Raw genomic sequence first — 17,349 nt, 5'->3', positions numbered from 1 at the left:
ACAGTTCCTTTGGTTGTTCAGCGATCTACCATCCACATGTGCCCTTGGGGCAACATCCAGAGAATCAGAATTTATTGTTATGAACATGTCACAAATTCATTGTTTAACAGCAGCACTTCAGGGCAAACGTTGCTATCAATTAAATTTGAAAAATAAATAAATTAGTGCAAAAATAAGCTAGTGTCTATGGTCCATTGTCTATTCAGAAATCTGATGGCAGAGATGAAGAAGGAGTTAGCTCATTGCTGCTACAGCACCAATGAATGGGGTTCGACTGGTGCTGTCTGTAAGGAGTCTGTATGCTCTCCTTGTGTACGTCTGGGTTTCCTTTGGATGCCTTGGTTTCCTCCCACTATTCAAAATGTACCACAGGTACATTTGTAGGTTAATTGGGTGTATTGAGCGGCATGGGCTCATGGGCCAAAAGGGTCTGTTACCGTGCTGCATGTCTAAATATAAAAATTAAAAGACAAACTCCCCTTATACCACTGGGTATTCATTTTCAGGCTCCTGTACCTCTTTCCCAATGGTAGCTTTGGGCAATTAACCTTCTGGCAATTTTACATGGAGTGCGACTGATATCTAGAACCCACTGCCAGAGGAGGGGGGGGTGAAGGTGGATACAATTGTCAAGTCGAGGAGACCTTTAAACAGGTGCTTCAATAGGTATAAACAGAAAATGATTTAATACAGTCTGATGGGATTGGTGTTGAACATGGACATTTTAGGTCGATGGGCCTGTTCCCATGCTGTGACGCTCTATGAATGTATGACCTGTATATTTTTGGTACCTGCAAGAGATCAGAATAAATTGGGGATACTGATGTGGTCACAGGGAGAACATGCAAACTCCACACAGAAAGCACCAGAGGAGAGGGTTGAACCCAAACTGCTGATGCAAGGAGAAAGCAGCTCTCTACTTCTCTCAGGTGCATTCTTTTTCCTCCCAACTGGCCATCCCTCTTTTTCTCCACTCTCTTTACCTCAAAGTGGCTCTTTCCAATTCTAGACAATCCAGGCACTGATCCAGCCCTTTCTAGACCCTGATCTCAGTCTATTCAATAGTGCCATCTTCAGCAGTCTTCTTCCTGGCATAATGTTTCCCAGGATGAAAATTAAACACTTCTTTAGCACTCAGAATGACAACACATTTAGACAAAGGAAATAATGCTGAAGTACCCTGTGGAGCGGGTATCAGAGTTAACATTTCAAGTTGATGACCATTCACCAAAAAGTTGGAGATAAAACAAGTTCTGAGTTTCAGAGAAATTGGGAGATGGTGCCAGCTCCCAAATGGTCATAATTACACATCTGGGGGACATTAAAATTGGAGGAATTGAATGCTGTAAACTGTACCGCGCCTTTGGGGAAATGAGATAGTCTGTCATAGCTTGTCTAGTTTTGTAGGAACACTGTTGAAGGCCAAATGAAGGCTGGAATTGGAGTGAGATGAACATCCAAAAGCAGGAGAGCCTGCTCGCATGTTCACATGGCCCATTTCTCATTTGTTCCTTCCCTTTTACCATCTCTATTTTAGGTTAATAACCAGAACAGATCTATCACCTTGCACCACCATCTTGATCTCACTTCTTCCTATCTGCTGCCCATGAAGGCTCCTTTCCATTTTGCTAACCTTGCCCATGTCCATTGCAGCTGTCTTGCTACTGCCACCTTCCACATCATTGCTTCCAAAATACTTCTCTCCCACCAAGGCTTTCAGCCACACCTGTTCTATTCCTTGTACCTCTGCTCTCACTCTGCTCTCCCATTGAACAAAGATGGAGCTCACCTTCCACCCCATGGGCTTCCATATTTACCACATCATCCCACTTCTTGGACACAGTCCAGTCATGAGATGCACATTACCCTCCTCTCTTCTTATTCCCTCTTTGTTCACTCTTCCACTTCCTGCCCTCCCCTCATGGCCTACCTATGCAACTTTATCCTCCACCCATTCTATTGTCCAAGGACCAGATGAAGCAGAAGTCCATTTACATTTCTACCAATTTAATAAACTGCATTTATCACTTTTTGGGGCCTCCTTTACACCAGGGAAATAAATCACAGATGTTCCAATGAAACTAAAGCAAGCCTGTGGGATGGCATCCAAACTCACAGTGCATTTAACCTTTCCTGTTCTTCAAAGTTCAGCTCTATTGTCAGAGTACATACATGCCATCACATACAACCCTAAGATTCTTTTTCCTGTGGGCCAGGCAGAATATCCACTTATTGGTAGTGCAAAAAAAACTGTCCTCAACTTACACATGTAAACAAGTAAAGAAATGTAAACAAACTGTGCAATACAGAGAGGGAGAAAAAAAAGTACAAAGTAAGAGATTGTCGTTGAGGAATCTAATGGTGGAGGGGTAGCAGCTGTTCCTGAACCTGGTGATGCGAGTCTTGTGGCGCCTATACCTCTTTCCTTATGGCAGCAGCAAGAACAGAGCATGTGCCGGGTGGTGTGGATCCTTGATGATTGCTGCTGCTCTTTTATGGCAGCGTTCCCTATAGATGTTCTTGATGGTGAAGAGGGTTTTGCCTGTGATGTCCTGGGCTGTGTCCACCACCTTTTGAGGGCTTTACACTCAGGGGTATTGGTGTCCCTTTATTGCACCCAACATCTCATATTTAAGTGTCCTGGTTTATTTTCATATTCCTCCTCTGGTACCTCACCTCCTTCCACTTATACCTCCCCTTATTCTCTGTACCACCAGCACCATGACCTCTTATGTCACTTAGTCTCACTCAACCTCCCTTTAGTTTTCTATGCCTTTTCTTTGCAACTTAAAACTTCTTAAACTGCAACTTTTCAACATCTCGACAAAAGATCAATCACCTCAAATTTTAACTCAGTTCCTCTTTTCGCTGATATTTCCTGAATGTGTTCAGTATTCCAGCAATTCCTATTTTCATTACACCACAAGCTCACATGGGAAAAAAGTAGACTTAACAAGCACTTTTTTAAATGATTTGCAATGAAGGATAAGTCCTGGCTAACGTATTTTGAAGGTCTTATTTTTCTTTCAATAGACCGCAAAATTTGGGACGTTGATTCATATCTTTAGTTTATTGTCTCATCAGAAAATTGGTGGATTAGGAGGTTCCCTCAGTGATGGTCCAAAATATCAGTCTAAATTACATGGTTGTCCCAGAGGTCAGCACAATGCCTTTACAGCGCCAGTGATTTTGACTGGGTTTTTGAATCCAGCGCTGTCTGTATAGAGTTTGTACGTTCTCCCAGTGTCTGTGTGGGTTTTCCCCGGGGGCGGTTTCCTCCCTCCATTTGAAATGCTTCGGGGGTGTAGGTTAATTGGGTGTAAATTGAGCGGCACAGACCCATGGGCTGAAATGACCTATTACCGTGCTGTATGTCTAAATTTAAAATGTCCCGACGTGAGATTTCAAACCTTGACTGTCAGGCTGAGGGGTCTCGGTCTGCCTCACTCACATTGAGAGTCCTGATGTTAAAATTGATTCAAAGAACTGCGTGGAAATGTCCAGTCAGGCTTCAAGCAATAAATTCAGTTGGAAGTGACTTTAAGCATCAAACCTTTTCAAAATAAGGACTCTCAAAACTATTTTGTCCTGAAGCAGAATTTTCTCTCCTATAAAATGAGCATTATACTTGTATCACAAAATAAAATAGATGACTTCACGGTACTGATTACCTCATCCATGGAAGACTTTTTGGAATCTTCATCATCTTCATCTTCGTCACTCTCTGCATCTCCTTCTCCTGCAGTCATTAGATAATCAGAAGGATCAAATTTTATTGAGGCAGAAATACAACAACCAGCTGAATTTTACTGGGTCATTCAATCTGCCGATGCACAAATAGTGATTTTACTTACCCCCTCACTGAGCAACCACAGACAGAACTGCTACATTCCACATGATCCCAACACTAGCCACATTTTCCCCTTCCCATCCCTTTCAGGTTTTCACAGGGTCCGGCCTCTCTGTTCATTCAGGAGGTAAATATGCAGACGATACTAAGATAGGTGGAATAGTGGATAATGAAGAAGGTTTTCAAGGATTGCAGAGGGATTTGGGCTGCTTAGAAAAGTGGGCTGAAAAATGGCAGATGGAATTTAATGCTGATAAGTGTGAGGTGCTTCATTTTGGTAAGAAGAATCAGAATAGGACATATGTGGTAAATGGGAGAGCATTGAGGAATACAGAAGAGCAGAAAGATTTAGGAGTAACGGTACATCGTTCCCTGAAGGTAGAAACTCACGTGAATAGGGTGGTGAAGAAGGCTTTTAGTATGCTGGCCTTTATCAATCATTGCATGGAATATAGGAGTTGGGAGGTGATGTTGAGATTGTATAAGACGTTGGTGCGGCCTAATTTGGAGTTCTGTGTGCAGTTCTGGTCGCCTAATTAAGGAAGGATATAAACAGAGTGGAGAGAGTGCAGAGAAGGTTTACCAGAATGTTACCTGGGTTTAAGCATCTAGAGTATAGGGAGAGATTGGACAGATTAGGTCTTTATTCTTTGGACCGTAGAAGGTTGAGAGGGGATTTGATAGAAGTATTTAAGATTATGAAAGGGATAGACAGAGTGGATGTGGCTAGACTATTTCCGTTAAGAGGAGGAAAGATTAAAACAAGAGGACATGAGTTAAGAATTAAGGGGCAGAGGTTTAGAGGTAACATGAGGGGGAACTTCTTTACTCAGAGAGTGGTAGCCGTGTGGAATGAGCTTCCGGGAGAAATAGTGGCAGCGGAGTCAATTGTATTATTTAAGAAAAGGTTGGACAGGTATATGGATGAGAAGAAGATGGAGGGTTATGGGCATTGTGCAGGGAGGTGGGACTAGAAAGGAGTGTTTAGTTCGGTGCGGACTAGAAGGGCCTAATGGCCTGTTTCCGTGCTGTAATTGTTATGTTATGTTAAACAATGAAGTCTGCAGGTACTGGGGTCAAGTGCAATACCCATGTGTGCTGGAGAAACTCAGCAGGTTATGCAACAAAGTAAAGGATAGCTGGCATTTTGAGTCTGAGCACTTTATCAGGAATAAGCAGAAACCTGAATAAAAAGATGAGGGATGGGGGTGGAGGAGGGAGGAGGGAGGAAGGGCAGGGGGAGGACCACAAGCTGACAGGAAAGAGGTCATAGATGGGTCTAGATGGGAGAGTAGAAGCTAAGAAGTCATAGGGGGAGAGGGGAAGGAAGGGAAGGCTTTGGGGAGCAGGAGGGAAAAGGACAGAGAGGTAGGGAAAGAGAGAGATAGGGAGGGGGGTGGGTAAAGGAAATTGGGAAGGCGATGCTAATGACATCTGGGTGGAGAGTGCCCAGAGAGGGCATCAATGAATATTTTAGCCTGTAGAGTTGATGGATAAGAGCTTCAGGGAAACCAAGTCTGTTTAATCAAACTCATAATCCATGCGCAGGTAGAAATTTCAAAGCAAAGAAATTTAATGGGTTGAGTAAGAGAAATTCTTTCCCTGCTCCCAAAACACATGGAGTTCCTCCAGCCGTTTGCTTTTTTCACTCCAGCTTCTAATATCTACAGTCTCTTGAGTCTCAGTTTCAAAGCCAGTCAATATAGAATGTAGCAGTGGAACTTCAGCCCGTGGTTAAATCACCCAACGGCAGTGCACCTTTCAGTATGAGGTGCACAATATCGTTGGACTGGATTCCTCCCTATAGCATTTTAACCGAAAGACCAATGTACTTAAAAACAAGCTGGTCAGTACCTGTAGGACCCTCCCAAAGATATCCTGGGAAGAAATCAGGAAGAAGTACGATAGGAACGCTGACTGAAGTTGATAGGTGCTTGTTAGCTCATGGTATGAATTGCTGCAGAATCCAAGAGGACAGGTTGAGGTGGGATGTGGGAATTGTGAATTTTACTGTAGGATCCCCATGTTTTCATGGGTTCAGGCTGTGGTGAATGTCCAACTATCCTTCATTTCAGGGCCCAGAAAAGTCACAACGAGTTGAAATGCAATCTGCTGGAGGACCTCAGTGGGTCAAACGGCATCAGTGGGAAAAAAAGGCCAAAGTCCTTTTGCGAGACTGCTGGAGGTGAAACATGACAGACAGAAGCAGTAGGTTGGCAGATGCCACTCAGAGGGCAAGAGAGCCAAGAAAAACTGAAGGGGTCAGGCGGAGGAAGAAGAGACAATCAGGTTGGAGTGGGTGATGAGAAGACTGAGGCTGCCAGTGGTGGAATCTGATGAACAGAGGTGATGAGAATGGTGGTATAAAGGGAGACCAGATTCAAAGTCTTGAAGGGAAATATTAACCATTTTTCATCTTCCACGGATGCCGTTTAGCAGGTTGTTCCTCCAGCAGATTGTGAGTCCAATTCAGATTTCAGTGTCTGCAGTCTGTAGCGTGTCTCAAGGTCACATCTAGCTTCTGCCATATTGAAACTGGCTTCACATCAACCAAGAAACAAGTTTGGTATGTATGGTCTACTCCCATTCCTATATTCCCAGCCTAACTTCTCCAGCAACACACTATTCTGGCCCTCCCTGCAGTGGTGCAGTGCTAATTTTTTCAGGTGCAGGAACTCACCAAAAATGGTGATAAGGAGGTACTATGCGGTGCCAGAGCTCCGCTTCAGTGACCTCCTGCAGCCTCCCTCTGCATTTGCATTATCCTCTTTTGCTACAAGTTAATCTTGAAGGAGCAGTGCAGTTATTAATTGAGCACAAGATGACATTCTCTGGCTAATGTTGAAAAGAAATACAGCTTCTGACCTATGGACTTTCTGCCGATTGCCTTCTGCTCTGCTATCTCCTTCCCAAACTTCTCCACTGGTTTTTCTGCTCCATCCGTGCTGGATTGCTGGGTTACTTCTGGGTCTTCGTGATTGGAGGATGCTGTTGTGCAGACGATGAAGGATCAATTAAAATGTTGAACATGTGTCCACTTTTAAAAAACATGGAACTTTTAATACAAGTTGTCCTCACAGGGACTGAGTAAATTGTAAAGTACAAATTTCATTACTGCAGCAGACCACCAGATGGCAGCACAATCCAAATAATGGCCATCATACAATAACACAGCAATCTTGGACACATTTTGTTGTCTTATTAATAACAATAAAGCATAATTGCAGGAACACAATTAATACTCTCACACACACCAAATTAAAGTCATAAAGTGTGGGACATGGTTTGTGAATTTGTAAGGGGGACAAAACTTGCAGTTGTACAGCATCCTGCCATTCCTTTCACAACATTCCAAGGTTTTGCAGCCAATGTATTTTATTGAAGATAATGTCAGAAACCAGAAAGCTAATCTACCACAAACACCAGTGAGCTATGCACTTGAATCACCAAGGATGAGAAGGTCACGGACTGAGAGTTAGTAAGTAGGATGGGATGGATGGATCTGGGACAGGAAGAGATGGACCTGGGATGCAAAGGGTCTGGTCAGCTGAAGCGTGCTTGTACAGATAACTGCTAATGTTGATCCATTCCTTGAAAAAGGCTCTAAGAAAAATATGGGAAATTATAGACTGGCGAGCATGACGTCAGTGGTGGGTAAATTATTGGAAGGTATTCCAAGAGATTAGATATACATATATTTAAATAGATGGACTGATGAGGGATAGTCCACATGGCTTTGTGCGTGGTAGGTCATGTTTATCCATTCTTATAGAGGAGATTACCAGGAAAGTTGTTGAAGTAAAGACTGTGGAAATTGTCTACCTGGACTTTAGTGAGGCATTGACAAAGTCCCACGTAGGAGCACTGGGCATCACTAGGGGTGTGCGGGAGGTGCAGAATGCACTGGGTGACACCATCAGAAGAGTGACCCCAAAATGACTGTCTATAAAATAAATTTTTTGTGCAGCATTTCAACAGAAATTTATTATTTTATAAAAATATTTCTGGTGCTCAAGTTTTTATAAATTTTAGTAATTGTTAAACCCAAATAGGTAAAAGAAATGTTGGTATTTATCGGTGCCAAATTATTCAAAGGAAAATGTTCACTCTTATGTAGATTTAACTTATAACCTGAAAATTGACTAAAATGAGAAATTAAAGAAAGCTAAGAATGCAATGAATTCTCAAGAATAGCAATAAATCTTCAGCCTAAACTGAAACTTTATGGGCTATACCCTTCCTTAAAATTCAAGTAATGTCATTAGATTCTCAAAAAGTAATAGCTGAGAGTTCTAGAGCCAAGTTTAAAAGCAATGGACTTAAAGGGCATCCTTGTCTGGTTCCACACTGAAGTTTAAATGGTTTAGAATTCTGAAAGTTAGTAAGAACACAGGCTGAAGGGGATAAATATAGTAGCTTAATCTATTGAATAAAACCAGCCCAAAAGAAAATTATTCAAAGAAAAATTTCTCTCCTTAATCAAACATGTGAAGAGGGCTTTATCAAATTGGTCGCCCCTTTCTTTATCATTGGTTGGTCAAATCAACTCTATTAAAATGAATATACAGTGAAACCCCGATTTTACGCATCCCAATTTAACGTGAATTTGGATATAACGCGATCAGCCTGAGTCATCCACCAGGCACCTGAAGTAGACTGTCTGGTCCTTGGCCATTGACACTTGCTATGGCGACCACTCCCTGATTGGGGGCTTGTGACTGGTCTGCAAGTGGTGGAGCTTGGTGCCAAGGAACTCCGGCAGCCAGTTGGCCCATAGGTCAGCCTGAGACGTGCACACCGGCGGCCAATGGCCGAGGCTGAGAGCCGGGCTTGTCCGACCGCAGCAGCCAGTGCAGGCAGCAGTCGCAGCACAGTGGGTTGTTGTCTAGGTGCTGCGTGGTGGTGGTGGTGTGTTCTCTTCCAGCTTGAGCAGCTGCCGAAGGATCTGCTCCTGCAGGGAACTGATGCCCAGGAAACACAGCCAGAATATGGCAGGTTGTGCTGGTAGGACAGGAATTTGTCTGAAATGGAGGTGAGGCAAGTTGAACAAGTTGCCGAAAGTGCCTGGTTCCACACTGCTGCCGATGTTCTCGCTCTATATGTAAGTAACCCAAATTTAGCATGAGCCCTACTTTTATCATGACGACATTTTATGGACCCATACGATCAAGTTATAATGGGGTTTCACTGTTACAACCTACATTTTTATACCTTTTTTTAAGGCTTTGCCTGTTTTTATTCCTCAGACTTTTTTTGATTCCCTTGATTCAATCTTATAACCATATAACAATTACAGCACAGAAACAGGTCAGTTTGGCCCTTCTAATCCATGCTGAGCACCTTCTCCGACCTTGTCCCATTGACCCCCACCCAGCCCATAATCTTCCATACCTCTCTTGTCCATATACCTATCCAAACTTTTCTTTAAATATTAAAATCAAGCCCACATCTATGTTTGGCTGGAAGCTCATTCCACACTCCCACCACCTTCTGAGTGAAGAAATTTTCCCTTATGTTTCCCCTAAACTTTTCCCCTTCAGAGCCATTCCATGTCCTCTTGTTTGAATCTCTCCCACTCTCTAGGGAAAAAGCCTATCCACATTTACTCTATCTGTCCCCAACATAATTTTAAAGACCTCCATCAAATCACCCTTCAATCGTCACTCCAGGGAATAAAGCCCTAGCCTGTTTAACCTTTCCCTGTAACTCAAACCTTGAAACCCAGGCAACATTCTCATAAATTTCCTCTGCACTCTCTCTATATTGTTGATATCCTTTCTATAATTCAGTGATCAAAACTGTACACAATATTCCAAATTTGGCCTTACCAATGCCTTATACAACTTCAACATGGCATTGCAACTTCTGTACTCAATACTCTGATTTATGAAGGCCAACATAGCAAATGCTTTGTTCACCACCTTATCTACATGTGACTCCACTTTCAGGGAATTATGTACCAGAATTCCTAAATCCTTTTGTTCTAATTGTCCACCATTTTACGTGTATAACCTTTGCTGATTAATCCTACCAAAATGGAGCACCTCATATTTATCAGTATTAAACTCCATTTGCCATCTTTCAGCCCACTCTTCTAACTTACACACTGTCCACAACACCACCAATCCTACCCCATCATCCAGATCATTAATATATAAACAACAATGGACCCCCTCATCATTGGCTTCCAATTTGACAATCAATTTTCCACCCACTACTCTCTGGTATCTCCCATCCAACTATTGTTGAATCCAGTTCACTACTTCAACATTAATACCTAATGATTGAACCTTCCTAACCAACCCTCTTAGATGGAACCTTGCCATAGGCCTTACTAAAGTCCGTATTGACATCATCCACAGCCTTTCTTTCATCAACCTTCTTAGTAACCTCCTCAAAATATTCTATAAGATTTGTTAAACATGATCTACCACACACAAAACCATACTCATAATCAACCCCTGTCTATCTAAATAATTGTATATCTCTAAGAACACTCCATTAATTTACCTACCACCAACATCACACTCAATTATCCAATTTACTTTTAGACCCTTTTTTAAACAGTGGAACAACATGATCCTCCAGCATCTCCGCCCTGGCTAAGGACATTCTAAATATTTCTGGCAGAGGCCTCGCTATTTCTACACTGACCTCCTTCAGGGTCCTAGTCAAGATCTTCTCAGAATCCGGAGATTTATCCACCTTGCTTCTCTTTAAGGTAGTCAGTACTACCTTCTTATTAATCTGTATATTTTCCACGACCTCACTACTAGTTCTCCTAAATTCACTTGGCTCAATATTCCTTTCCTTAGTGAATACTGCAGAAAAAAAATCATTTAAAATTTCCCCCATCTCTTCTGACTCCTCACATCGCCTACCCCTCTGATCCCCAAGAGGCTCAATTTTATCCCTCACTATTCTTTTACTTTTAATGTACCTGTGGAAAACCTTTGGATTTATTTTTACCTGCCCTGTCAAAGCAGCCTCAAATCTCCTTTGAGCCTTTCTAATTCATTTCAAAAGATTTTTTTTGCACTCTATATTCCTCAGGCACCTCATTTATTCCGTACTGTCTATGCCTCCTGTACATGTCCCTCTTCCTCTGAACGAAATTCCAAATATCCCTTGAAAACCAAGGCTCCCTATATTTTCTAACCTTTCCTTTAATCCTCACAGGGACAGACCAACTCTGCACTCTCAAGATTTCCCCTTTGAATATTTATCTGTTGCATCCTTCCTGGAAACAAATTATCCTAATCCACACCTTCTAAATCCTTTGGCATCTCCTCGAAACCTCCTTGCCTAAGTAAAGTCCAATTACAAAAACTTAAAAAAGAATGGAAGTTTAGCCTTACCAAACTTTATGTTCTATTATTGGACAGTCAATAAACAAAATCTTACATATTGTATTAACCATGAAGACTGTCCAATATGGGTCTCTTTGGAATCTAATTCTGTTACAAAATGTTCTCTTCTTGGATCCTCACTTCCTATATATTGAAATAAACTAATTCATTATTTGGCAGTTAAACATACTTTGAGGATCTGGATACAATTTAGAAAACATTTTGGTTTAATTTTTTCTAATTATTTCTAATTAATTTTCTAATCCTCCTATTTTTTCTAATTATTTCATTAAACCTTCCACGATTGATGTAGCTTTTATAAAATAGTACATTAAATGTTTTAAAGATTTATTTGTCAAGGATAATCTCGCTTCTTTTGAACAACTTTCAGTTGAATACAAACTACCAAATACTCATTTTTTTTTAAGCTATCTACAAATTAAGAGATTTTTTTTACAGGGCTAAGAGGACTGATAAGAATTTAATTGAAGCAATTTTTAATTTACAACCTTTCTATAATGGTTCAATATCTAACATTTATGATATGTTGTTGGGAATAAGAGAGGTGCCCTCAGATAAAATTAAAAGCAGCCTGGGAACAGATCCTACTGCTTTTAATTCTTGAAGAAACTTGGAGTGCAATTTTCAAATTGATTAATACCTCATCTTTATGTGTCCACCGCTCTCTCCTACATTTTAAAGTAGTCCATAGGGCTCACATGTCCAAAGTCAAACTATCTCGTTTTAATGTGAATGTATCTCCTCATTATTATAAATGTAACAATGGAGATTGTTATATAGAGAATTTAGGTTAAAAAGACTTAAGTTAAAATGTGATGATTAATCATAAACAGGGAAGCCAGAACGGACAGGGAGTTTACTAGCAGTCAAGGACAAAAGGATCTGCTGAATATGTTTTTTTAAACCTATCTTTTCATGGTCATAGTGAGAGACATGCAGGAGACAAAGGATTGATAAGAAGGGTGAGAAACAGAATTGAGTGTATGTAGAGTTCACAGCGTACGTAACGAACGTGATAATTAAAAATGCAGTTATACTTAGAATGCTTTTGTAATACTAACCAATTAAAACAGTATTAATAAGAAGGGGAAGGGCAAATAATAAGGGTATAAAAATCAATGCACTGTATGTATCGGGGCTTAACTGGTGAGAAACCAGTTGAGTCCAACTCTGCAGACTTGTAAATAAAGCTTGTCGTGTCATCAGTTTTAAAGAGACTCATGTGTGAGAAGTTTTATTTCTGACAAATGGGGGCTCGTCCGGGATCTACACTCCGGCCGTGAGGGGAGGCGAGAAGAGGGACATCGGAGGCGGTGCACCCCGCTGAGTTCAGCGGCTCCTAGTCCCTTGCTCGTCGCTTCGGGCGGCTTGAGCGAGTGGTATCCGGACAAGGTGACACGACAAGACGGAGAGGAGAAGGGTGACGGTTCAATCCCCGGGAAGACACCGGTAAGTGACGACTTACGATTGTGGTGTGGGGATTGGGTAACAGGTGTAACGGGATACACCTGTTTGGATAAAAACCTAACGTAATAGATTAGGTATAGATCTTTTGTCGTAGTGTGAGGACCCTGTCGCGGGACTCTAGGATAGACCCCAGGGAAACCTCAGCGGTAACCGAAGGAGGGACAGCACCTCCGACGAAGTGCCGAGAAGAGAGGGGTCAACCCCAGGAAAACCTCAGTGGTAACCGAAGGAGGGACAGTACCTCCGACGAGGCGTCTGAGAAGAAGGGAGTAGGGTCCAGAACGAGAGGGTCCTCAGCAACGATAAACAGATCTAGGTGGGAAAATGGGAGGATCAAAATCTAAGGGCTCGTCTGAAAATTCAGGACAATTCCTGGGAGTACCCCTTGACAGCCCTTTGGGGAGAATGTTTGAAAATTGGGATAGTAAAAGATATCGGGACAAAAACAAGAAAAAGATGGTCCAATATTGTCTCCTTTGGTCAAAACAACCTATTAAAGGTTCCTCGGTCTGGTGGCCGAAATTTGGATCTGATGAGGATTGGGTTAGACAAGCATTAAACATATATGTAAATTCGAGACCAAAGGTGAATCAAGAAGAGTCAGCATATGCATTTTGTTGGGTTCCCTGGCCAGGATCCTTAACAGAATGTTTTAAATTGAGGGTAGCGGGAGAAAAGAAATGGGAACCTCTGGACAACCTTCCCCCTCCTTATATTCCCCCGGTGCCTACTGCGCCCGAGGAAAGCTTATTACCGGAGGGGAAAGGTGATGAATCTGATTGACCCGAAGGGGGCCGGGAAAAAAAGGATGAATTAAGGGAGTCGGACCCTAAACTTCCACCGGTAAACCGACCCTGGACAAGATCCCAGACTGGTCCAGGACCATCAAAGTTTTCAATAAACCTAAATCCCCTGAGAGAAGTTCCTATGGGAGGACCGGGAGGGGGAACGGGATATGTGAATGTTCCCCTAACTAGTACAGAGGTGCGGGGATTTAAGAAAGAAATGAAAAAGTTATTGGAAGATCCTATAGGACTGGCTGAACAGCTCGACCAATTCCTGGGACCAAACACATATACGTGGGAAGAGATGCAAGCAATAATGGGAACATTATTTTCACCCCAGGAGAGGCAGATGATTCGACGGGCTGCCCTCCTCATGTGGGAATATGAACAACCTGGGGACCCTAGACCCCATGAACAAAAATATCCCTTAAATGAACCCAGGTGGGACAAACGAACACCCGAGGGATTGGCAAGTATGAGACAATATAGAGAGTGGACAATTAAAGGGATACGGGAGGCTGTGCCAAAGGGTCACAATTTTACCAAGGCATTTGGGAACCACCAGGGGAAAGACGAGTCCCCTACTGATTTTTTGGAGAGGGTGAGAAAGAATGTCCAACAGTATGCTGGCGTGGACCCTAGTACACCAATGGGTGAACAGCTTATTCGAATTGAATTTGTTTCCAAATCATGGCAGGACATTAGAAAGAAACTAGAAAAGGAGGAGGACTGGAGTGAAAAACCCCTAAGTGACCTGTTAAAAAAGGCACAAAAAGTATATGTGCAGAGAGAAGAAGAAGATCAAAAGAGGGCGACAAAGGTTATGGTACAGACTATCCGACAGATGAATGCTGAATCCAGAGGGGAAAGAAAACAAAACCTTCCTTTCAACAATCCAAGATATCCAAGAGAGGGAAGACCCCGGAGGTTCGTTAAGTGCTATTACTGCAATGAGGAAGGACACTTTAAGAGGGAATGCCCCCGATACAAGAGGGAATTGCGTGCCCTCGAACTTATGGAAGAAGATTAGGGGTGTCAGGGGTTCCAAATGTTAGGGACCAAATATAAGAGGGAACCCCTGGTAAAACTAAAAATTGGTCCCAAGGGAGAAGAGGTGGTGTTTATGGTGGACACAGGAGCGGAACGAAGTAGTGTAATAACTGTGCCAATCGGAACTGAGCCTATAAAAAGTAATTTGACAATTTCTGGGATAGAAGGGGCTCCCAGAATGGTATCAATAATTCCCCAAGTAACAGTGAAACTGGAAGAAAGAGAAGGGGTACAAGACCTCTTGTTATTACCGTCGGCTGGATTTAACCTCCTAGGAAGGGACTTACAGGCTCTCTTAGGTTTGGGTGCTCTCCCTGTGGATGGAGAAGTGCGAGTCCACCTCTGCGCTTTAAAGGAAGAGGATGAACGGCAGATTGACGAGAGAGTCTGGTATAAGGAGGGAAATCGAGGAGGTCTTGACATCCCACCTTTACATGTCACATTAATACCAGGTCATCAGCCGGTAAGGAAACGTCAGTATCCTATTTCTTTGGAAGGGAGAAAAGGGCTACAGCTGGTAATTGAGACTTTAATACGAGACGGACTATTAGAAGAATGCATGTCACCTTATAACACCCCTATACTCCCAGTAAAAAAGTCAGATGGATCCTATCGCCTAGTTCAGGATCTAAGAAGTTTGAATGCTATTGTTCAGACCCGCCACCCAGTGGTGCCTAATCCCTATACTATTATGAGTCGGATTCCCCCAGACCATGAGTGGTTTAGTGTTATCGACTTGAAGGATGCCTTCTGGACGTGTCCATTAGAAGAGGAAAGTAGAGATATGTTTGCGTTTGAATGGGAAAATCCATGGACAGGTAGACGGAGACAGTTTCGGTGGACTGTATTGCCCCAAGGGTTCACTGAATCTCCAAACCTGTTTGGACAAATGCTAGAACAAATCCTGGTGGACTATCCACAATCTGATGATTCCCAACTAATGCAGGATGTGGACGATTTACTATTATCAGGACCCAAGGAACAAGAAATGAGGGGAGATACCATTAGACTCTTGAATTATCTGGGGAAAAAGGGTCTACGAGTGTCCAGGAACAAGTTACAGTTTGTTGAGAGAACTGTGATATATCTGGGACACCAGATAAGTAAAGGACAGAAACGGATTACCCCTGAACGGATTGCGGGAATCACTAGAATGCCTTTACCCCGTAATAAGAAGGAAATAAGACAATTCCTGGGACTCTTAGGTTACTGTAGGTTATGGATAGAGGACTACTCAGCTTTGGTGAAGTTTATGTATGAAAAACTGACAAATGAAAATGAATATCCATTGAAATGGACCCAGGAGGAGGAGGGATGGTTCGAGGACTTGAAGCATCGCCTGACACGAGCCCCAGTACTTATTCTGCCCTCTTTAAAACAGCCCTTCCAGCTATTTGTCACTCATAACCAAGGAACAGCTGTGGGAGTTTTAACACAGGAAAAAGGCGGTCAGCGACACCCAGTGGCTTTCCTTTCCAAAATGATGGACCCAGTGTCTCGCGGATGGCCGACGTGTATCCAGGGAGTAGCGGCTGCTGCTCTGTTGGTAGAGGAAGCACGTAAACTTACTTTTGGAGGAAAGATGACTGTGTACACCTCCCATTCTGTGAGTGTTTTATTAACACAAACTGCCCATCGATGGCTGACTGATTCTCGCATATTAAAGTATGAAACCATTTTAATGGTTGGAGAAGATTTACAGTTTGCAAAAATTAATAGCTGCAACCCAGCTCAGTTTTTATACGGCAGTGAAACAGAGAGAGAGGTGGAGCATGACTGTGTCGAGTTGACAGATCTTCAGACCAAGACCCGAGAAGACCTTTGCGATACTCCGCTGGGAGAAGGATATGAATTCTACATTGACGGCTCCGCCAGATGTGTTGACGGAATGAGAAGAAATGGGTATGCTATAATAGAAGGAAATACTTGGAAAGTAGTAGAATCCACGAGACTACCCGGAAGCTGGTCAGCACAATCCTGTGAACTATATGCCTTGCAGAGAGCCCTCAGAATACTGGCAAAGAAAATTGGAACGATTTACACAGATTCCAAATACGCATACGGGGTAGTGCATACCTTTGGTAAGATCTGGAAGGAGCGTGGTCTAATTACATCAAGAGGAAAGGAATTGGCACACGAACAGATGATTACTCTGACTTTAGAAGCCTTGACATTACCCCAGGAAATAGCAGTGGTCTACATACCAAGCCATCAGAGGGGAGATAACCCGACAGCAATTGGAAACAGACTGGCTGATGAAGAAGCCAAAAGAGCAGCCATGCAACAAGAAGTCCGTTTGCTGACTTTAATCCCAATAAGGCAAGGCATAAAGAAAGCTCCCATTTTCACTGCTAAGGAAGAAAAGGACATGGATCAGCTGGGCGCAAGCCAGTTGCCTGATGGAACATGGAAGACACCAGATGGAAGAATGGTTCTAAATAAAGAAATAACTCGCAATATTTTAAAACACCTGCATCATCAGAGCCACTGGGGCACCCAAGCCTTATGTGACACAGTGCTTCGAGAATATGTGTGTAAGGGAATCTACACCTTGGCCCAACAGGAGGTGCAAAATTGTTACCTATGCACAAAAATTAATAAGAAGGTAATGAGGACAGGGACCATGGGAGGTCAACCATTAGCCATACGCCCTTTTCAACGTATCCAGATCGACTTCACAGAGTTACCTCAAGTTCAAAGATGGAAATATCTGTTGGTGATAATAGATCACTTTACCCGATGGGTAGAAGCCTTCCCAACAATAAATACTACAGCCTCTACAGTAGCTCGCCTCCTCCTAGAGCAGATAATCCCCAGATATGGTATA

General features: G+C 42.6%; 1 protein-coding gene across 5 annotated transcripts in view; it reads right to left on the bottom strand.

Moving 5' to 3' along the window:
- Nucleotides 1-17,349, bottom strand: part of plcb1 (phospholipase C beta 1) — a 1,044,484-nt gene that overhangs the window by 184,335 nt on the left and 842,800 nt on the right. For all 5 annotated transcript variants that reach the window (XM_069932441.1, XM_069932442.1, XM_069932443.1 and 2 more), the window contains exons 15-16: nt 6,716-6,838; nt 3,672-3,739 (exon numbers count right to left, since the gene is read on the bottom strand). In XM_069932441.1, coding sequence (XP_069788542.1) covers nt 3,672-3,739; nt 6,716-6,838 — 191 coding nt within the window. The remainder of the gene's footprint in view (nt 1-3,671; nt 3,740-6,715; nt 6,839-17,349) is intronic.

Source organism: Narcine bancroftii, chromosome 4 (genome assembly GCF_036971445.1).
Source record: "Narcine bancroftii isolate sNarBan1 chromosome 4, sNarBan1.hap1, whole genome shotgun sequence".
NCBI classification, from domain to species: Eukaryota; Metazoa; Chordata; class Chondrichthyes; order Torpediniformes; family Narcinidae; genus Narcine; species Narcine bancroftii.
Note: the sequence above shows the minus strand (reverse complement) of the source record. Positions and strands in the feature narration are given on the sequence as shown.